Source organism: Gavialis gangeticus, unplaced genomic scaffold, assembly GCF_001723915.1.
Source record: "Gavialis gangeticus isolate Ggan-Ray unplaced genomic scaffold, GavGan_comp1, whole genome shotgun sequence".
Lineage (NCBI taxonomy): Eukaryota > Metazoa > Chordata > Crocodylia > Gavialidae > Gavialis > Gavialis gangeticus.
The window spans coordinates 12,973,445-12,997,142 of NW_017728994.1; the positions used below are offsets into that span (position 1 = coordinate 12,973,445).

Consider the following 23,698-nt stretch of genomic DNA (forward strand, 5'->3'; position numbering starts at 1 on the left):
GTGGGGTGGGGGGGGTGGGGGGGAGTACGTGCTTGGCAAAGAACCCGGAAGGGGACTGGAAGTACTTCTGGTCCACTTCTGGGTTAGCCGCTGTAGGGTGACCCCGGGTACCCTCCTAGACCCAGACGGCACCAGTCACCAAGCCAGATGGAGAGTGCAGGGGCCCCCCCTGCACACACCCCAGTGGACCTGGAAGTGGACTGTAAGTGCTTGTGGTCCACTTTCGGGTCTGCTGCTGAGCACAGTGGGGACACTCCCCCACCCCTCCACACTCCCGTGGGATGCTCCATCCACCCATCAGAGCATTCACAAGTTGCCTGGTACCTTGAGGTATGTAGAAAAAAGCATTTAAAGCTGTGTCTATGTCCGAATCACTGAATCTTTCTGAACCTCTCTGAATCAATTCAGAGGGTTCCAATTCGATTTGGAGAGATTTAAGGGTCTCCTGATTCAATTTGGATTCAGAGATTCAGCCACCAAATTGAGCCAAATATCTGCCAAATCGAACCAGCAACTGAAGTTTTGCAGAGCCCTGGTATTTTTTTTACATTGAAGCATCTTCATTCATTCTCCAGCAACCTTGTAACATTAATATCATTTAGATAAAGAAATTATTCTCTAACCATGCAGTGATAAATGTACCTAATCTATTCCCAGCTAGTCTTGCTAAGGACATGAAAATGGCACCACTGCTGTTACAATCAGTTCCTTTCTGAACCTCATGAGTTGCTACTCACAATAAATAAATGTCAGAATGAGTGGCAGCAAACCGATATTCCCTCCGCACCCACAAGCCTGTCCTTCAGCAGCTTAATGCAATTGTTTCTGATATCTCATTGATGGTATTCTGATAGCTCCAAACTACCTTAGCTCTGGATACTGAAGAAAAATCTGCAGCCAAAATGGCAGGTTCCTTCACTTAGTCCCAATTCAGCAAAATCAGTTAAAGGGCTCCAGCCTGATCAAATAAATGTGTTTCTGTGAAAATAGAAAAGCTACCCGTCAGTCAACCCTGGGCAAATCACAAAGGCATCTTGATGCTGAGGTGACTTCTCTCAGTGATTTTAAGACTATACAAAAAGTCAAGCAAGCACTACGAGCTCAGCTTACTGCTATGGAAATACATCCCTTCAGGACAAACCTGAAGACCAGTTTGTAAATACCATAGTCTTTTGCATACAACGTGCCCTGGAATAAAATGTGCACCTTGTTTTGGAATAGCATAATGAAGAAAAAGGATTTTTCCCTCATACTAAGCAACTAAATAGCAGCATCTAGAAAGCCAAACCTTCTCATTGTTCTGCTCTCTGTGCAGTGTGTGTAATTACTTTTGCTTAAGCAGCAGAAACAGTTGTTACCATATTTCCTTGCTTGTAAAGTGCACCCCAATTTCTAGAAGGAGGGTTTTTTTAATTATTATTTCTAAAAGATGTGTGTTATAGGCTAGAAAATATGGTATATCGGCACCAAAATTCAAAGCTCTAAGAATTCTACTACATTATTAAGAAAAAGTTCTTTCAGTAGAAGTTAATGCCACAATCCATCTCATTCATGTTACATAATAATAATTTGATCAGTGGACTGATACTGTTAGCTTAAGTTAGAAGCTATACTTCTGATTGGTATAGTATATGCCTCAGTTATGAAGCAGCTGTGCCAGAACTTAGCAATCCTGTGCTATACCACTCTCCCACTTCTGGGCTTCCAGAGGACAAACTACCAGAAAGTAAAGCCATTTATTAGACAATGAGAATGGTACTGTGCAGAATTGGTCAAATTTTGTGGTAAAGAATAAATTCACCCCAAAAAAAATCTACCTTGGAAGGACCAAATATTATTTTTAAACCTGACACAGAAATTTACTGAAAAGAACTAATGTGTGGGGGAGGCAGAAGAGGAAGAAGGTATCAAAATGATTGTTTCAATATTTTCAAATTAACATTTCATTTTGAAAAGGTTGAAGTGTTTCAGTTAGCTTTTTGTTATGAACTACCATGTTCATTTAAAAATGGAATTATAAAAGGTTAAATAACCTAAAAGTGAAATATTTAAGTTGATATAGAATGAAACATTTATTTGTACCAAAATTCAAACAAAATATTTTGTTTTGGGATGACCCAAAACAAAATTGCTCTTTTTTCTATTCTGTCAAAAAAACCCTGAATTTTCCATTCTGGTTTACTGTGGACTGATTTTTTCCTCCAGTGTTTTGGTTTGGCTACTGAACCAAAAAAAAATTAAAAACAACAAAGAAAAAAATTATTTTCATAACTACAGTCCTGTAACATCTGTTAGAGATGACTAGTCTAACCCCCTGTTCCCACAGAAATACTGTAACATTCAGTAGCACATAAGCATATATCAGTTATGTAGTTTATCTAGCAAAAGATTCTTACATGTTTCTACAGTTAAGGGAACAGACACTTGACCCTCTATCTATTGTACCAGTGGATCAGATGGTACAAACTGCACTGAATGAAACTCTAAAGAAGTTAGAAAAATCACAGTATGAATTTATATATATTGTTTAAAAGTCACACTGAATTATGTTCACTTGAACCTGCAGACATTTTTAGATACTGTTCAAGGTTTCCTGTCCCTTGACATATGAATGTATTATTCTTTTGCAATTTTGTAATTACTGTTTCTAAAAGTGGACAGTTTTCTTTATGCTTTGAGTGGGCTACATAGAACTTGTACTTGTCAAGTTAATATAGAATTCTTTGTTAACCAGAAGAATCTGAGTTTTAAAGATTCCACAGATCACTTCACCCTCTAAAGATATTTGAAAGGATCCATAAGGTGGAATGAAGTCAGCTATTTTGCTCCAGCAATACTAAGATGTTTTCTCAGGACAGGAGCTAGAAAATAATTTCTCCAACAGAAAGAGGAATCTTATTCTTACAAAAAGTGAAGCCTCTAAAGATTATTATATTTATTGCACATTGTATGCTCCCATATAAAACTGTAACATACAGTTTGTTGTAACAATACACCTTGTTTTTGGAAAGCAAAATAGAGGGGGCGGGGAAAGACTTCCAGAGTCATGACTGATTGTCTGATACACAGTAAGTCCTCCTGGGAACTAAAGGCTGTGCCCACATGAGCAAGGGTGTGCATCTGCAGCAGTACAAATAATAGTGGCACAAATTTGCGTTGCTAATTTAAGCAGCAGTGCACACCCCTGCTCATGTATTTTGTAGCAGGACACATTGTCCCGCTGCCTCATGCTGCAGGGAGAGGTTGGCTTTGGCACAGAGTCCCTCAGTGAGGGGCTAGCCAGCAGGCAGCCCTTGTGCTGAGGCACTGTGCCCCAGCCAGCTGGGCAGGGACACGTAGAACCCCTGCACTGAAGCACCCTGCACCCCAAGGCAGCTGCTCCCTGGCTGGCCGGGGCACAGTGTGCCTCAAGACAGGGGGGCAGGCAGCCCTGCACTGACTGCTTCCCTGTCTTCACATGCCTCGGTGCTGGAGCCCCCCACACTGAGGCACATGGAGCTCATGCACTAAGGCACAGGCAGGGTGCCTCAGCATGGGAGCTCTGAAGCACACAGAGATGAGGGAGCTGATAGGCCTGCTCTGCCTGCTTCCTCATCTCCATATTTGTCCTGGCGCATGCCGCTTTGGTAGGCTTTGCACTGCTTTTTTCTTCCAATATTTTTTTTTCTTTTTGCTACCGGCAAATCTCGGTAGCAAATTTTGCCCCAGCACTGCAAATTAGCAGTGTCATACATGGTTTAATGTGCAACACATGTGATTTGTGATACCACAAAGAGGTTTATGGCACCACAAACCATGTGTAGCAGGCCAGTAGGGGTTGCTCCTGCGTTGAGCCACCCACCTCACTGCACCCGACCACCTTCCAGGCTCCAAGTGCCGCCCTGGGGGCGCCTCACGTCTGACCGACCCCCTTCCTGGAGCACACCTACTAGCCTGAGGTAAAAACTGCTACCACCCAGGGCTGGGCTTTATTCTAGCTCTGTGCACCCTGGGAAACACAGGCCTAGTAGCCCTCGAGAGTACTTCATAGATTTCATAGACATTAGGGCTGGAAGGGACCTCAGAAGATCATCAAGTCCAGCCGCCCACCCGAAAGGCAGGAAGTCAGCTGGGGTCATAGGATCCCAGCAAGATAAACATCCATGACTCACTTCAAGCACTTGGAGGTGCTTCTCTCAGTCAGAAGCACAAGTAGTGGTCTCCTTTAGTCAGCCGAACCAAGGGGACCCCAAGGCATAATCTAGACCCACACCCAATAGGTCTCCCATGCTAGGTACAAAGGAGAACTTTATTGGTTACAGGGGGTAGGGTTGCAATAGGGTACAGGGTAAAGCAATATCAGAGAAATCCCATAAAGCAAACTAGAACGGCTGGGTAGCCTTTGATCACGCATCTGAGTTACTGCAAGCTATATATCTAGTTAGATCTCAGGTAGCTTACTCACAAGTACCATCCAGAGGCAGGTGGAGATTCCCTCTGGAGGCAGGCAGTTCCTTGATCATGAGTGTTGAGAGAGAGAGAAAGTTTCAGATGGTCCAGCTCCTCTCTCTCTCTCTCTGAGTCTTCCTCATGGCTGCTGCCTCCTCCTCCTGGGCAGTCCTTAACTTATATGGCCTTTATGACCTTATTTACCTGGTCCAATGGAGGCCAGCACCTGTTGGCTGTCAGCCAACCAATTTGAAATGCATCACTAGTTGCTGGGCAGACTGGCAGTTCCTAGCTCCCCAGGGAGTCCAAGCCCCTCACCCAGATATGTGATGTCAGTCACATAAGCAGAGGGAGCAGGTTTTCCCCCCTCCCTCAGGAATGTATCCAGCTCAGGTTACCTAAACAGAGGGTAAGGTGTGTAACCTCTGCAGGGCCCATCTTAACCAAACTGTCACAGAGCAGAGTTTTTGCGGAGAAACAGAGGTGACCTTCCGCCACTCCTTGCATGCCTGAATATCTGGATCCAACCAAAGCGTCCAGGAAGTGTTGCATCCAAGGAGACAATCCAGGTGAAGCGGAAGGACCTTCCTTGTGTGGAAGTTCAACATCACACAAGGGTAGGCCTCAGACCCTTGCAAGAGCAACAGCAAGACTGGTAGTTCTTTACTCTAAGTAGTTCTTTAGTTATGTTCCAATAAACAAAAAGTAGTTTCCACATTGCAAGTTCCATTAAGATACTACCAGGAGCAGACTTGCTACTTCAAGCACAAGCTATAGCACACAGACAATTGCTATGGCTGTGAAAGGGTTAACATAAGACTCTGCCCCTTCCTTTGGGCCAGACAAGTGACAGTCACCATAGCAGCCTCCAATTTCCATGTTATAAAGTATTCTTAAGTGTGCTTCTTTTCTAGTGAAGAAAATAGTTCTTCCACTTGGTACACAAACCCAATTTTAGGGAGCTGATTCTGGGGGGAGAGAAATGTATAAGAGAACATGTGGTATTACTATTGACTGCTAATAACCGTGTCACTGACTTTAAGAGTACATCTACATACCAGCTTCTTAAGAGGATCAATTAGCACAGGCAGTTCTATATTAGCTGTGCTGTTAACTAACATGTTTCCAGTATCTAAGCTGCCTAGCATGAGTACCTCTGCATAGTGCCATGCACTCATGCCTAGCAGAACTACTCTGATGTCTATCAGCTGAGAACCTGGCAAACTGAATGGTTAGAATATTATTTTCAGGTAAAATTTTCTACAGCCTTGGTTCCCTAATAAGTCAGCAGCCTTAATTTCCAAGTCACTTTTGAAAACTGGTGCATATGAAAATTCTACCATGTCTGATTGGCAGATCTTATGTTCCCTGACACCAGTCTGGGACTTTGGATCACTATCAGGTCAAGATGTACAACCTCCATATACAGTAAGAGCATTTTGGGGGCACTACTTTCTATAAAGACTTCTTACGTACATAGCAACTATTAAGTTTAAATTGTTATAAAATAGGAAAGATTGATGAGTATTTATCCCCTTCTTTTTTTTTTAATCCTTGAACTATCAAAAATTAGGATTTTATAGGTAAAATACAGATAAAATGCAGATATTACACAAATTAGTTTCCACATAAGTAACATAATAAAATAATAATACAATGTATAATGCAATACAGTATTTATGTAATGGACATCCACATTAGACTGTGATCTAAAATAATCAAGCTAGTGGAGGCTGATCCTTACATTTTGAATCTTGAGTAATCCTGGTCTACATCAGGATTACATTGAGCTGGGAACTGAAGACCTGTTCCTACAATGCTCTTGGGCATCAGAATTTATCATAGATCAGCACAGTAAAATTTCAGACTTTGATTCTCTACCATCTATACCAAGATAAAGCCAGTGTAACTCCACTGACTGCAGCGTAATACCAGAATAAAGCCACACATAAAAATCAGAGAAACAGAGACTACTTTTTTTGGCAGAGGCAGCAATTAAAACCACCCACATCCCTCAGTGTGAACGGAAATTGGAGGAAGTGGTTGTGGTGCTTCCAAATTTCCTGGATGCCAATTGCACTGAAAAGAAATTGAAGAAGGGACAACATTCTAAATTGCTATATACACTGCAAAATGAGGACAACAGAAAACCTGTTTTATTTTCCTCTGGAACCATGGAGTGGACTACAAACCTCTACAAAAATAGATGCAAAGAGAAAACCAAGGATACCCATCACTCCTGACCTCCAGTATAACACACACCATAGAATTTCACACAGTACTTCCTATATTTTTGCATGACCTAAAATACATTTTCCAAACAAGAAACCAGTTCTTATTTGAGACCCTTGACTGTTATAAATCATGGGAACATGAACAATTAATATATGCACTAGCATGTGAAAGGACCTAGCACAAATATGAGCCACTGTGTAGTTTTACTCTGGGTAACTTTACTATGAATATTGACACATGTGTCTGTGCTGATATAACTTATAGGTTCTTCTGCTGCTCTTCTCCCCTTTTTCTCATTCTTTATAAATCAGAAAATTAATTACCCAGAAAATAGTCTCCTGTACTAAGAAGCTGAATATATTTAATGTATAATTTATATATGGAAATTTAGATGTCAACACTGTGACAAATCATCATATAAATATTTTTGCAGTTAAATTTTTCTGCATCTATCTTTCTCAGAGAATGAGCGTAATACAGATTCTCTTGATGCTATAATGTTGTTTTGGTCTGTAGGCCTGAACTGCATTTTTAATTTTTTCCCAGCTACAAATCAAAGTGCACAAGCCTTGGGGGCTCTATGAAAGGCAAAACTGATAGACCTAGGAGAAGGCTCTTCATGGTGCATTTAAAAACTGTTATGAGAGAGATAGAAAAATAAGAAACAAAGAATGCTTCGGATCCCATGTTAGCAACTAGATAGGGCTGATTCTAGCCTATGTTGCTGCTAATCCATAGATTAAAACATAGTCTGCACTTTTCACAGGGTTTTTCTTCTTTGTTCTAACAATACTTTGGTGAGGTATAATCATTTTACAACAGGGTCAGATTGTGAAGACCCTTGCTCATGGGAGAAGTCTCAGTATTTGAATTTGTTCTGAGTAAATGAGGTAATCAAGAGATGGCTTTAAAGATCCCTCAGGGTGTTAAGTTCCTAATGGCATGTGCGGCCCACCTCACAAACAACAGTTCTTGGGCTATTAAATACACAAAAGGTCTCTGCTAAACCTTGTAATCCATGTTTATAACTGTACTATAAAAAAAGAACAAGCCTTTTACTTTGGTCGTGCCTTAATATAAGTACATAATGTACTGAACTTGGGATTGTGCAAGTGCTAGAACACTCGCCATCAAGGCATTTCAAACATTACTTAATTTACAAATACCAATTCACAGCATCCTTATCAGAAATATGAGCTTTATGACATCCAATAAATAGATGAGAGAACCCAGATACAGAAGTCTGTATTCAAGAGATTTTAATAACAACTCAGTTTGAAGGCACACAACTGGAGCCATGCTTTTCTGGGTGCAAGTGCTCAGCACTTCCATAAAATCTGCCACCCAGAATTACTAGTCAATTTGAAAAAATTCATGCTAGAGAAGTTACAGACCAGATTATGATCTTGGATACAGCATAGAGAAAGGGAAGCATGACTTCAGGAATATTGCTGGCTAGCATCCTGCCTCATTTGCATTTGGTTCTGGGTATGTAATATTGCTTGTAATACTGCTTTATATCAGCTGTAAGCAACGACACATGCCGTGCACCAGGTAATCTAGCCAGTAAATGAATATAGGGTTTTGGAACCAAGGGTGTTCCTATTTACTCCAGAGAGAAAGAAATTGCGTAACCCCACTTACTCCTACCCACCAGGAACCAAAATAGAGCAGGTAATTCAAGAAGGATATATGAAAGAACCATGGAGAACTACCCTGTACGTGTGGAAGCCAAGTCAGATCTAGCCTTCAGCAATACATGTTCAAATATATATGTTCAAATCATATGACAAATAAATGACAGGATCAGAAACTGAACCAAGGTTCAGTTCTAGCCTCTTGGCAATACTCTTTCCAACTAATATCTTCCATTTTGCCATATAGCCAGACTTGCCCCTCTGTATTAGATATGCCCCTCTCCACATTGCATCCAGCCCCTGCCCAAACACAGAAAAGCCTTGCAAAGCTTACTTCGCTTGAGTCTTGCCGTCTTTTTCAACAGCGCATCCTCCATTTGTGCTTTTTCCTCCCTCTCCCTCCAGCGTCTCAGCTGCTCTTCCCTCATTTTGTAGAACAGGATCTGCTTCTGCTCTTCATTCAGTTCTGCCAGGAGTTCAGGGTCAATGTACATATCACGTAAAATTTGTTGCAGCATGGTGACACTCCGAAGAAAAGACAGCCCTCAAGACTGGCCCACGTTATGCTGACAAAATCCTACTCGCAGCACACTGCAAAGCAACCTGAAGCAAGAGCACGCTCCCAAAACTGCCTGCCCAACGGAGATTTGATTCTTCCTGCTTTGTCCCTCTTCTCACCAGCACGCTCTGCAATTCTTTGCTTAACAATTACAGAATTCTCTGATCATTGTGTCCACCAGGCAGCAACAGGTGTTATATGGAGAAAAGAGGGGAAAAAAAAGAAAGAAGAAGAGGCCCTGCATGAAATATATTGCAGGCAAGTAAAAACAGCGGGCTCTGCACAATGGGTCTGTAATCTATGCTTCTTGAATAAGTGAAGAAACTTCGGTACAAAAGAAAGCCTTCGGTTATGGCACACCATCTATTTTAGTTGAGTGGGTTCCCATTCCGTAGCAATGTACTCCTTGTGATACAGCGTTCTTCTTGGGTTTTGACTGATGTCATGGTTAAAAGTATCAACTACACCAGCAATATCTATGTCACTCTGGCTCCCTTTGGGAATCGATCTCCTCAGATAAGAGAGGAAACTAGTTTGCACACTGTTTCCTAGTCTATCTGCCTAACTAGTCTCAATAGGGTGTGCCATCCAATTATACCAGAGGTTATATTTACTTAGGCCCAACAGACATGGTGATTCAGCAAACTGATTAAAGTTCATTTAAAATTAAAAGTAGATGCAACAGAAGCCAGGAGAATCTTGTTATCACTTTATAAAGAGTGAATTAATATTAATTAGACAAGAGTCAGTTCTCAGCAGTTCATGTGGACTCTAACCCTCTTGCTGTTAATTCATTTTAACTTCGGGGCTAGAAGAAGATATAATATTGCTCTTCAAGCAAATTGTGACCTTCTACTATTTAATGGCATTTCATAGATCTCAGTAAAATACTATTATTTCAGCACTTGGACCAACTGCAGTTAATAATTTTTTTTTTAATCCAGTACAAGTCCAACCCAACTTTTACTGACAGTATGCCAATCTGCCAAGGGGACTTAGTCATTTTCATGGGAAAATGCATTTCATGGGATTTTTGAACCAAACTGAATTTGTACCAAGGCTGTTTTAAGTACATGTAAGTAAACTCAAATGCTTGTGTAATTCACACATTTCTATTTACCTTCCATTTTGGGAATTTCTGTGAGTTTTTCTGTCCCATGACACTCCATTCAGCTATCCCAGAGATGGAAACTTTCTAAAATTACCGTTTCCCTCTGCTTATTGGCTTCCTCGGGAAGTTTTTTGCAACCTGCCAAAATAATAGCTAAACACAAATATTCAAAGGTCAGGTTTGCACGTAAGTTTGAGACTATTCATGGAACCCTGTCTTCAGACACCCTCTAAAACCATTTCTCTGGTCACAGAGAATGGTCTTGGACACTGAACTATCTCCTTATCCTTATCCTTTCAGATGGAGGGCTGAAGCTGATTAGCCAGTCAAAATTCAAAAGCTCACACTGACGCTGCATATTTTTTCCATCCAGCAACTTTCTATAACCACCGTATTCAAAAGAGAAAATTGAAATCTGACTCAGAATCTATTACATTATGGGGCTTCTGTTGGAGATTACTTGTAATTCACTCATCTTTCCCCAATGCCATTTTTGAAGAAAGATGCTACACCATAAGTATTTTGGGCAAGTATGGAGATATAACTTTCTCTGTCAAGTGCAGGAATAATAGGGAATGCCTTGCAACTGTTATCCCTGGTTTTAGGTTGGGATTTCACAGTAAACTAAGATACCTTTCCCCACACCCAGAAAGCAGTAAAAGCATCTTACTAACGTGCATAAACCAGGAGACAGGGAAACATGATCCTTCTTGGTCTGTTTTCTTGAAGACACTATACTATTGCTCCTGCCTGAGAATTTATATAGCTAAAGGGTTATAAGAATTTAAAAAATGAAGGCAGATCCATATCAGAAGACAAAATAGTGGACAATAGCACATATAAAATAATGCAGTATTTAAAGCACAGAAATACCACGCAATGCAGTTGGCCTTCAAACAGCAATTTGGTCCGCAAATGTGGTCCTCTGTCTTCTTCACAAGGATTAAAGAAAAAAAAACTCAACATTTTATCACTTGCTTGGAAAGAGACATGACAAAAGCTGAACTCATTCCATCTGCAGGAGTGCTATAATCCAAATGTTTTAGGACCATTGTGGCTAAAAATATGTTGCCAAAACCAGACTGCCTATGGGCCTTTTTTCACTCAAGGCAGGAGAAGAACAAGGTCTTATTTCAGGGGAAAACAGATTTGGGCTCATAATTTTACATAAGAGATGATCAAAAGAGACTAAGAGAATTAGATGTCCTATTCCCATTGATAATCAATGACACTTGGGTGCTTAACTCATGTAGGCACTCTTGACATTTCCACCCTAAAATCAAGCGGCAGGTAATTATTTCAGCTGGAGGGCCACTTATCAAGTTTTGGCAAGCTGTCATGGATAGCCTCACCCCTTAAAAGTACTCTGCCCCTGGTCACCATCTTGGGACTGTAAGTCCTGCCCCCTAACCCCTGACTTTTGCCACCAGAAGTTCCTCCCCTTGTACCTAGAAGTACTCCTTTCAGCAAGGGAGTTTGCCATCTCAGAACCAGAAAAATACCAAATTATATTCTAAAATCAGACACCTACTACAACATTCATTAGCTTGATTTCAAAAAATATTTTTGTCCTGATCTACTTGTGTTTGTGTAGTGTACATCAAGGTGATTGTATAATAGCTTAAAATGAAGTCTTAGTCTTGTATATTATGGGGAGAGTGTAGAAGGTATGGGTGGGTGGGAATAGGTTTGTCAGGGGCTGTGGGTGTTTGAGTATGTGGGGATGTGGTATGTAGGGGAGCGTGTGGGCTGTGAGGGGTAGATAGGTGTGTGCAGTATGTGGGATTTGTGAGGGAGTGAATATGTGTGGCAGTGTGGGGGTTTATGTGGTTTGGAGGTATGTGGGTATTTATATGTGGGGTGGGGGAGCATATGGGTGTGTGTGTGTGGATATGTGGGGTGTGGGTGGGTATGGGGTTTGTGGGGGTCAGTGAGTGTGTATGGGGAAGTGAGTGTGTGTGGGGAAGATGGCTGGGGGAGGTTGTGGCACATGTGGAGGAGGAGGGTGGCTGGAGTGTGTGAGGGGGTGTGGGGTGTTCATGGGGGCAGCCCAGCACCAGCAGAAGGCCATGAGGCCTCAGGACGCTCAGGGCCTGCTGCAGGCAGAGCCCCTACTAGAGCTCTTGCCAGCCTGGGCTCAGTACTCCTGCCACTTTTCTTCTCAAGGTTCGTCAGACACTCTCTACTCTCCACCAAAATAAAATCTCTATCTCTAGAATGTGTGAGAACTGTCTTATTAGAAAGCTGCTCCCCTGCTATGCCATGAGAGTTTGATTTTTCTTTTTAGCACATGAATTAGCCACACTTATAATATTAAAAATATATTGAATAATAAGCAATAAGCACTAAGTGTAAAAATTTGAAATTTTAGCCATCACCTAAGAATATTCAATAATAGTGTCACTGCTGTGTAAGACAAATACTAGAACAGTAGGCCTGTTTTTCCATTCCTCTATTAAGAAGTGGGGGGTTCTGTCTCTGTATATAGGCTTGACTAGCATTTTCAGCTATAAAGGATACACATAAGCTTTTTATTTTTTGAGAAGTTCTCTCACCTCTATTGTTTGCAGCTGCCCTTAGGCATTCAGCTAGGAGAAAGTCTTCAGGCCTTGGAAGTACTCTAAAATTCCATTCAGGTTTTCCGAAGATACAGTTAGATTGCCACTTCCCTTCTCTAACCTGCATTTCTTAGCATAGGCTCTTCCCACACCCCATGGCCAAGTGTTTATGCGGTTTCTGTTAGGATGATTTATTCAAATTAATCATTTTGCATCCATGCTACCATCTTGCATACAAGCTCCTAGTTTTGTTTATGGACAACAGATGCTCTAGCAAAAAAAATGGGCATCTGATTCTTTTCCATCTGAAGTAAAAGGATAAGACATATAGGTGGGCCATGTTGAGCTTTCATATCACTTCTAACCAAAACCACTGACGACTCAATACGCCTTCCTACCTACAGAGAAAGCAGGAGTGACCACCCATCCCTAATTGGGTGGGACAGTCCCAAAATGTAAACTTCAAATCCTGGTCCTGGGCTGAATAACTCCAGGGCAGCATTTGTCCTGCATTCCCTCAACACAGTTTCTATGTGTGACCCCCCACCCAAGCTCTGGGGCTCTGTCCTCCTGGCTCCATGTCACATTCAGAGATAGAATCATAGAAACTTAGAGCTGGAAGGGACCTCAGGAGGTTATCTAGTTCAACCCCCTGCTCAAAGCAGGACCATCCCCAACTACATCATCCCAGCCAAAGCTTTGTCTGGCCAGGTTTTGAAAACCTCCAAGGATGAAACTTCCACAACCTCTCTGGGTAAACTGTTCCAGTATTTTACTACCATCCTAGTGAGAAAATTCTTCCTACTATCTAACCTAAATTGCCCCTGCTGCAACTTGTGACCACTACTCCTTGTTCTGTCATCTGCCACCACTGAAAACCATCTAGTTCTAGCTCTATCCTCTTTTGAACTCCCCTTCAGGCAGTTAAAGGCTGCTATTAAATCCCCTCCCAGTCTTCTCTTCTCTAGACTAAATAAGCCCAGTTCCCTTAGCCTTTCCTCATAAGCCATGTCCCCCAACCTCCTCACCATTTTTGTTGCCCTCCACTGGACTCTATCCAATTTGTCCACATCCTTTCTGTAGTGATGTCACAAGGTCCATGACCCCACCGCCCAGCATACTTCAGAAGGATGAACCCACCCTTAAAATGTCTCCCCCCAGGGAAAGCAGCACTCACCTCTCCCCGCCATGTGTACATACACAGGGCTGGGGGAGGACCCCTCCCACACTCCTCAAGCCACCCCCCCCACCAGTGCTCTATGCCATCCCCCCTTCGCTTCTTGTTGTAGAGATCCTCTAGTGGTGCTAGTGGTACAATACCTACCTCCCCTGATTTTTTTTAAATGGCATGTTTCCCACTTTACAGTTTGAAAAGGTGGTCACCCTAAGTAGGAGAGATGTAAACATGTAAGTCAGAGCAGGCCAGGCCAGCTTTCCCCAGATACCTGCATCTCCCCCACTCTAGCACATTGCCAGGTATTATAGTTAGTTCTCTAGATGGTAGAATATTATTTAGATCACAGAGTAAGGCTGTCCTAAGTCAGGAATCTCCATATTTATGGTCGCCTGTGCAGTATGCATAGCACAGCCAAAGTGGTGGGGGGCTACATCCCCCTTGCTCCATTTCTGGATTTGTAATGGAGTCTAAATGCCAACACTTCTGAGCTCTGGGAGGTTTAGATCTATGTTCATGATCTGCAGTTCTGGTCACCTCTTCTCCAAAAGGATTTAGAGAGTTTGTCTTACAAAACAGTGCAACAAAGTCTTCCCTCAACACCCTCCTCACACCTCCATACCATTTTTTTAAAGAAAGAAAAAAAATACAGTTTGGCAAAAAAATGCACCTCATTGTGAAGAAGGAATTATATCCTACTACCTCTCTCCTATTTTACTTATTCAGGTATTGAAAGACAAAGGCCTGGGGGATTTGTCCTTTGTGTGTCTACTTTTACTCAATTATATTAGAACTAAGGCTTCACATTTTGGCATTAATTGAAAAAGACTCACCCTTGCAAAGGCTTCAGGGCAGGCAGTTTTGCTGTTCTCCACATTCTTCATCTTTTTTATTTTATTTGACTTTACAGAAGAGAAATCAAATCCTTATCACAAGAGACCACAATGTGAAGAACAAACTCTTCATCAAGGATTATGTGCATTTAAGTGTGATAAAGAAAGAGAGCTATTTCTGAGTTGCATAATACATCTAGCTGCTGGAATAGCTCTGTACATTTTGTAGGGAGTATAAAGTATACCAGCAACTAATGAGTGTTTGTGTGTCTTGGGTGAACAATCACATGAGAAAAATTAATGAATAGTGAGGAATTGGGGGGGGGGGGAACCCAATTGCCTCAACACCATTCATCCAAACTATCTGAGGAAGACTTACAAATAAATAATGTGCACAGATTTGTGAAAAAGACACTAAAAAGAGCTAAATCTGTGATCAATATTATCCTCAGTAAATAGAGGTTAATTCTATTATATAGTTGCTGCTGGCACAGCTTTGCCTTCAGAAGCTTTAGGGGAGATGTAGGATATGGAGTCAGAACAGGGCTTTCTACTAGCTTTGCTCTTCCACCTCTACATACAATACTAAATCAACCAGAAGATGATTTCTTCTGGCAGCATGGCTGCATCCAAATGAAAAGGGGAAGAGGTTTACTGACAGAACTGGACTAGTGCAGAGTTTCCCAACCACCAGGCCACAGCCTGGCACTAGGCCGTGGCAGGTTGGTTGCTGGGTTGTGGCATGAGCCCCCCACTCAGACCCGCATTTTTCCACCCAGGCGAGCAGCTTTCAGGGAAGCTAAGCTTCTAGGGTTAAAGCTGCATGGGCAGGGCAGCCCCGGGAGGGAGGCAGCTGGCTCTGCATGCCCCATCCTGCTCCCACCGGGCCACAGTATAAAAAAGACTGGGAACCACTAGAGTAGTGGATGTGATCTTTCCATATCCTCCACCTGAAATAGCTCTGCCCTCAGAACTTTGTAGTGTAGACCAATCCTACCTTGATCAACACTCTTAATTCAAGCTAGTACTAACACGGATCAACATTTGGGCAGCTCAAAGTGCAGCATGTAACGAGGCCCTTAATTTCACCTGTCCCTTCTGAAAAAAAGAATCTCAAAGGGTGAAAAAAGGGAAATGATTGAAGGATGAAGGAAAAAAGATTATGTTCCAACAATCCTATATGCCATACTTATTACATCTGACTGAATCATATCCTCTCTTTTTGAAAAAGAATTTTGCCCTTGCTGGTACCCAAGAAATGCTCCAATGCCTCCACTGCCAATTTTTGCTAGGAAGAGTAAGATGCATCTTACACACTTTGATGATTTGTCAACATATAGTAAGCATTTTGTGGCAGTTGGACAGTGAGACAAGTTTCCTTCCATCTGTTTGCCAGGTCAGTTTATTCAAAACATCCAATCCTGTTTTGCTTCTCTCCAAAGTGTAATTTTTTAAACACACTGTTTTTCTCAGTTGGCATTTCAAATGCAGAAACCTTCCTCCATCATTGTAACTCTTTGTCCAGTCATGAGGAATAATTTTGTAAATCCACATTGCTTTTATCTCCTCATGGGAGGTATATTTTTAGATGCTAATGCCTCTCTCTCACTTGAGATTTGATACTTTTAAAAGAGTAGGTTGTATTACACATATTTTAGTCTCTTGCAAGGAGCTTTAGTTAGAAATATATTGCCTAGGTTGCAACACCACATGCTATAATGAATTTGAGCTGACACAGATGTTTATACTGCACTGCATATTATTCTCTTTTTTCATTGACTGAAAGCTGGGCCAGTAAGGCTACAGTCTTCTGTAAAGACTGTATAATGAATTCAGAACAGAAATTCACAGATGCTGATGTAAAGAGAGATGTCTGGAAGCCAAATGTTCAAAGAAGCCAATAAAACTTCCCCAAGTTCCTCATGCTTTAAGTCGAAATGAATGAGGAGAAGCAAGATTTCCTTGCCCAACTGAGACACAGATTCCTAGCTAGACCTATCAAGCCAAAGGGTTTCTCCAGAAATAGCACTGAGGAAAGTTGCTTTAATTTTGATGTTGAGGGAGTGAGCCATGACTGCAGAAACAAAAGGGAATCTGAACTTTCCTTTTAAAAAAAAAAAAAAAGAGAGAAGAAATGAAAAGAATAAAGTAAGGACTTAGCCCTTATGGCTCCTGAAACAAAAATCTTGTAAAAAACTGGCCCATTAAGGCTCAAAAGTCAAAAGGCAAATAAAGAACTTCACGCTTATTTTAAAAATTGAGATTTTTTTTTGTTTTAACGAGTCACCATTTTTGAACATTTGGATTTCACTGTACTGGATTCCAGCCACTGCCTCTACTGGAATTGGAAATCAACTGAAGAGGAGGATATCACAGAAGGAGACACAGAAACAGGGAAATGTAAGTGAGCAGATAGCACTCCTCTGTAAAAGGGACCTTGTTCTTTCCCTGTCTTAGTCTGGAAGAACTCAAGAGCTGATAAAGCAAGGACACAGCAGAAAGGGGACTCTGAACTTGGCAGTAGCCCCCTTGCTGATCCAAGCTCGGGATATTTGGGGTCTTTCCAGTGTTCCTGAGAAGTCCTACAAAGACATAATGGGCTTCTGCAGAGTTTAAAACCTCCTAAAGACAAGACTCAGCATTGGCCATTTCACAGTTTTTCACAAAAAGGCACTCTGGGCCATCTATTGTTTTCACATCGATGCAATTTCTCCAAATCGGTCCCCTTTTGATTTCCAAGTTTAGACTGAACGAACATCATGGCTGAAAGTCATTGCTACTCAATGGTCTTTGCTAAATGAGTAAGCAACATTAGTGAGTGTTCCCAGGAATCAGCTGTTCACATGACAACTACTCGGTATCTTAGCAAAAAGCCCAGGGCTGATTGGGAGTTCAGACTGGAATATCCTTCTGTGTGAATACACCTATGCCACCATGACACCTCCAGTAGCTGTCCTCTGGCTACACAGAGGTCCTGAGTTCCCAAGCAGTGTCATTTCAGCATCTTCTACTGAATTCATGCATAAAAAGCTATTTTATTCTTTTTTTAAAAGGAATTGTGTTTTACTAGCCACGTCTTCCTCATTTTCTCATCCATTTTCTTTAGCATACGTGTGCCAGCACAGCATTTCCGTTCATATTTTACAACACCTACCTCAGTCAGGCAATTTACATAAAGTTATTCAGTCAGAATCCAAATATTCAGAGACAAAGAAGCAAATCTTTTCATCAGAAGCAAGGGTGACTGGGGAAAAATGACAATACATACATAAAATCAGTCATATATATTTTTTCTATACAGTAAGTCCTACAGCCTTTTTTTTGTCTTTTTTTTTTTTTTTTTTTTTTTTTTTTTTTTTTTTTTTTTTTTTTTTTTTTATTTTTTTTTAAAGGGGAGGAGTCCGTGTAGTATTTGTAATCTGGTAAATCCTACAGTGTAACTGCTGTATCAGCATCAGAGCAAGAACAGCAGAATCTTGAATCGGTGATGCAGAGGGAATTGACAATGGGAAAGAGGAGATAAAATTAACATTTTGTTCAAGGCCTTAAAAAAAAAAAAAAAAAAAAAAAAACCTACTATCATTCGAAAAGCAAACACATTAAAACACTCACCAAAACAAACCATTCTTATGTCTGATCTCCACAGACATTGCTGTCAATTAGAAAAATGGAAAAAGACAAACCTGAATGTTTTGTTTTCCTCCTCCTCAATTATAGATAGACTGGTTGTCCAACCCTATTTTTCCTCAAAAGGCATAGTCAGGTCTGTGGCTCCCTCTAAGGGCTAGAATAAACGGTGCTTCAAAGCAATGTTGCAACACTGCTTAACAGCACACTGAGGAATTTGCAGGAGGAATCAGAACTGTAAACGTACATAAAATAATGAAAAGTAAAGAATCTGGTTTAGATGTTTTGTCATTATTTTTTCCACAGGAATACTGGTATTGAAACCAAACAGATTTATGCAGGCTTTCTTTTTGTTCAGTGATTTCTTGTATATGTGTATGTTAGTGGTCCCTGTAAAATGCAGACAGCTATGCTATCTCTTGTTCAGAAGAACTATGTAATATACAGTAAAAAGGGGAAGTTTCAGATCCCCTTTGCCTGAAGAATCCACTAATTCTGCAGTGATTCCCCTGTTGGTATTCTGTCCTATTTTTCTCTGACTACTACAATTTAATAATTCACTGTGGGCGAACAAGACAATTGGTTTAAACTGTAGCAAAGCAGATTTACATTCAATCTGAGAGGGGAAAAATCCTTCTTAACTGTAAGAACAGTAGGACAATGAAGAAAAACCTTCTTAAGCAAGTTGTAGGTTTTCCTTTGCTGAATGCTATAAAGAAGCTGGATAGCATAGATTTGACATGGTGTAGGAACAGCAAATCCTGCTTTGGTGCAGGTTGGTTAAACTAACTGACCCTTGAAGTCCCTGTCAATGCTGCGATCCTATGATTTATGATACTATGAATTTGTTCAGACTATGCACTTAGTTCAGTTGTTTAATGCTGCATGTGGCAGCGCGCCCTCAGGGGTGCCGTGACCTCCCCTAGCACCCCCTGGCTACCATGTCAAACCAGTGTCAACGCACCCTCACCAATCTTACCCGCTATGTCTCTGATGTTTAAATATTTCAGGGAGGCTGCCTTTTCTATCTGCCTTGACACAGTGCCTTGATGTCCAGTTGCCCGGCACACTCTAGCGTTAGGGCTACCTGTAAGTCCTACTACCGCCCTCTCCTTGGCTTCTCCCCGTGCTCCTGCCCCCGCCGGGGCCCTTGCTCGCGCTTCTCGCGCTCCTCACCCGCACTCCGGCCTATGCTCGCGCTCCTCGCCCACACTCCGGCCTATGCTCGCGCTCCTCGCCCGCACTCCGGCCTATGCTCGCGCTTCTCATAATCGGGGCTCAGGCGGCCTCAGCCTTACCTGGCCCCAGACCCGCCTCCTCGGGCCTATGCCCCACTGGGGCTTCTGCCTACGCACAACACTGAGCTCTTCCCAAAGCTGCCCACACTGGGCCAGGGTCGGGACACCCCAAAACGCAGCGTCTCCTGCGGCGCTAGGAACACCCCCACCTTACTGGGGGGGCTCCTAATGAGGCCTCCTCCACCCCTACAGCCTCGCCCGGTCCTCCAGTCTTAATCACAACCAAAACAGAAACGCAAAGCCCCTCGGCTATAACATAAAACCTAAGCCAACCTGGCTGACCTTCTCTCATCCCTGCCAGGGTCCTCTCCACCCTGTATCCACATGCCAACGCACAATGCTGCCCTGCTCGCTCTCGCAGAGCTCTTGCTCCTTAGGCTACCAGAGGGGAACTGCCTCTGGCCTCACCTTCCTCTGTTTATATAGGCTAGGCCCTGCCCCCTTCTGGTCAGCTGACCCACTTGGTTGTCTTAGCAACCCCCACCTGTGCTGCCCTGGTGAGTGGCAGCTGAGCCCATTTTACTATTATCAGTAGCAGGCACCCTAGTGCCCTGCTACACTGCAGTTCAGAAATCCTAAATCAATATTTCCAGAAGGGCCCCTTTCCTTGCTTTGGTGCCACGCCAGTTTATTAACAAAGGAAATTAAGTCTTTGTTATAGCTGTTTGGTTATGTAGTGCATTCTATCTTTCCCTGGATTGCACAGAAGATACTGTATAGTCTAGGACAGGGATGTCAAACTCATCCCAAATCTGAACTGTGAGGCTGTTCATGGGCCAGATCTGGCTTGGGTCACAGGGCAGATGCAGTAGAGGCAGTAGGGCCAGTGGCTGTCTACTACGGCTGTGCCAAGTGGCTGCACAGCTGCAAGGCATATGTCAGCACATCCCTCGATCATCTTCCTGTTGCTGAGGACCAGGTATACAGGGTGTAAGGGCTCCAAATTTATCCAGCAGGCCATGCCCCCAGATTCCCTTGCCCATGAGGCCAAACAACAGTTCCATAGGTCATATGTGTAGTGCTCCTGATCTAGGACACTGAAGCAATTGCTAACAATCCTTCACCTGGAAAAGAGGTCCTGTTACAACCAGCTGATGGTGACAGAAAGTAAATGTATTTGTTTGTGTTGAGGAAGGATTTCTGGTTAATATTTCTGAGTAGTTATAGGGACAATAGTCAGGTTGTAAAATCGTTTCAGGGAGAGACTGACTTTTTATTCTGTGTATTCCCCCTTGCATAATGGGTCCTGGCCCAGACTGGCATCCTTTAGGCACTCTCACAATACAAAGAAACAACATAAAAGCTTCACAGAGCAAAATAGGTACCAAGTTGCACTTATTCAAAACCCTCTCATCCATAAATAAATGGAATCTGATATAATAAATTCAAATACATTGGTTAGTAAGGATGTATGGTACAAACTGTACACTGCTCTCACATACATTGCTGTAATTCAGGAATTGTAGCCTGAGGACATGAATTTTAAAGTAGCAACCCTACTTTACAATAGCCAAGGAATGGGGTCAACAGAATTACACAGGTATAAAGCAGATGTACAATAGAAAAGTTGGTCCCTATGTTGGTATATTTAACAGAGGTACAAAATAAACTCTATAACACAATTCTGACACTCTGATTAAAAACTGAACCTTTGCATAACTGCAAAATACAATCCTGAAACCTGGCTGCTAAATTCATTTGGAAGAAGAGCTCTGATACCAAGTTCAATGCATATATCACCACAACTAAAGACAACCTTTAAAATGTACTTTTCGTTATTAATGCTTTGTAATTTTATAGGAACTTTCCCCCAAGCATTTCAAAGAACTTCAGACATAAAGCCACCCAATGACAACATGAAGCAGGCACAGTTTATTTAGCCCATGGTACAAATTAGCAGACACACAGAAGTCAAAAGTTAAAAGACTTTCCCACCTCATTACAGATGTAGACATGGGAACAGGATCAAGGACCAGTCTAACACCAGACCACCACCTTTAAACTCTACATTTGAATTGCTAAGAAAATAAATGCATTCCTTTTCCATGGTAGAAGACAGGAGACAACCCAAACCTTCATCCCATATTTTTAACCCATAAAGGAAGTATTGGTATATCTGTGCAGTGGGAAAGCATCCAGATGGCAGTAGTAAAAGATGGGAAATTAATTGAACTGGAAGAGTCAACCACCTGACCACATCCCAAAAATGGTTAATACACCAAAGTTATATTTATTTTTTTAATTCTTTCTAAAAAGATAGATAATATTGTTAGTAGGAAAAATAAACTTAACAGAATTCATTTTTTAAAAGGTTGGGGGGAGTTATTTAGAGTACAGGCTTGCAGACAATACTGTGATTTGTAATTATCTACTAAGATAACGGAAGATTTTAGGTTAATTTAGTGCAGCATTGTTTGCTTTTAAGGAAGGAATCTGGTCAGCAATAGTTTTACCTAGCAGCATGGCAATTCCACCACACAAGATGCCTTTAGATCTTGTCCCTTTGTGTCCCCTGCCACTGCTGTTGTATATGATTACTTGGAGCCTGTAGACCTCTGCAGAGGTCAGCAACATTTGTCAAAGCTTTGACAACTTGGTCAGAAAGGGCAACACTCCAATTTCTGTTCCAATTGGTAGTGGGCATTTGAAATTCTGACCTACATTACAAAGGGCTGAGGTTAATACAAGTTCATCAACTGTCCTAGCTGTAGTTTACAGAGTTGTTATACTTTCCCTCTCTTTACAGTAATATATAGGGAATCAGCCTGAACATTATACTCATTGTTCATGCAGTGCTATTTACTGTGCTCACTTGTATACAAGGCAAGGATACAGCTGCAGTTAACATTTTTCCAGGCATAATATTAAATGTATATTATTACCTCCACTTATTTTATTGCAAGGGTAAAGGAAATTAAAAAACAAAAAATAAAAGACAAACAAACTCAAGTCATGACTCTACAAGAGAAGGAGTACAGCACATGGCCCTGTAGGCTGCCTCTGAATTGTATGCGGTATGACAGCTGACTTCAGCAGAATCCAAGAAACTTAAAGCCATGGTTCACATGGGAAAAAATGTCATCATGGTTTACTAGAACACAGCTCCCTTGTACCAGAGGGCTCTGAACCACTTTCTCCTCTAATTTATATTCTGTAATTCTGTTGCTTTCTCTTCAGTTATTCCTCATTTACAAATTAAGCTCTTTGGACCAAATCCTCTGTTAAGTATATCAGTACAGCAGGAAGCACCAGCTCCCCCGCAGCCCAGGGACCACTCTGCCTGCCAACAGATCCCCCTCCCCTCGCCACCGCCGGAGAGTCAGCAGGGTGTTTGCACGACAGGAGGGTTTAATAGGCCCTAAATTGAAGCGGTGTTTTTAAAAACCCACCGCTTCAATTTAGGGCCCCTGCTTTGTCTACACACACCCTTAGACAGCATGTGTACACTGAAGCCTAATACCCTGCAATAACACTGGCCAGAACAAAATACAGCAGTTTTGCAAAAGAGGTCACTGTAGAGTAGGGTGAGGAAGCTAAATCAATATAACACTAAAGCAGAATGGCTTAACACTAGGGAGCCTTTTTTCTTCTCCCCTCATGTTTTCCCTTGAATGGAAATGTCACTCAAGAAAGAAGCAGCATATAAAAACTGTTGCTCATTTTAGAATAATCAGATCAGGAACTCAGTGATTCCCCCAACATGAATTTGAAGACCCCAGGTGCTAGCTTAATCACAGTCTGTCCATCCTTGGAAATAATTCAGCCTTCTGCAGTTCTAAAAGAAGGAGGATTTCTCCTTCAGAAGAGTTATTAGTTTTGTGCATCTGTGGAACCCAGGAGACCTTTGGAGTCCATGTAGTACTTACACAGAAGCAAATCCCTTTAGGATCAAATGCAGTTTCCGTGAAATTCACTGTTTTCTATTAATAACATTAATTTCCTTTTCCAATATACTAGCTTAGTAAAATGCTGAGTAAGTTCACTTTTTTCCATATCCCTGTAAATGTATCAAAATGTGTCATGTGAAAGCTGATTTTCTTCAATATACTCCCTGGTACAATTTAGCTGAATTATGTATAATACAGCAGTCATATAATATTAACTTCACATCATATTAGAAATTGTATTATAGCACCTAAATTGATTTTGGGTGTAATTGAAGGCCACCGACAGGAAAGTTGTTAATCAACAAAATGACTCATTGGTTTCATCCACAAAGTTCCTGGAATTAGTCACAT

The 23,698-nt window shown here is 41.7% G+C and overlaps 1 protein-coding gene across 2 annotated transcripts in view; it reads right to left on the minus strand.

Moving 5' to 3' along the window:
- Positions 1 to 17,776, minus strand: part of SH2D4B (SH2 domain containing 4B) — a 147,525-nt gene extending 129,749 nt beyond the window's left edge. Inside the window, exon 1 of one of the 2 annotated variants that reach the window (XM_019502295.1) lies at positions 17,690 to 17,776. Coding sequence is in view for 1 of the 2 variants with exons in the window: in XM_019502296.1 (XP_019357841.1) it covers positions 8,635 to 8,818 (184 nt within the window). In the remaining variant the exon portion in view is untranslated. Of the gene's footprint in view, positions 1 to 8,634; positions 8,819 to 17,689 lie in introns of those variants that run through there. The other variant, XM_019502296.1, reaches the window with a different exon arrangement.
- Between the last annotated feature and the right edge of the window lie 5,922 nt (positions 17,777 to 23,698).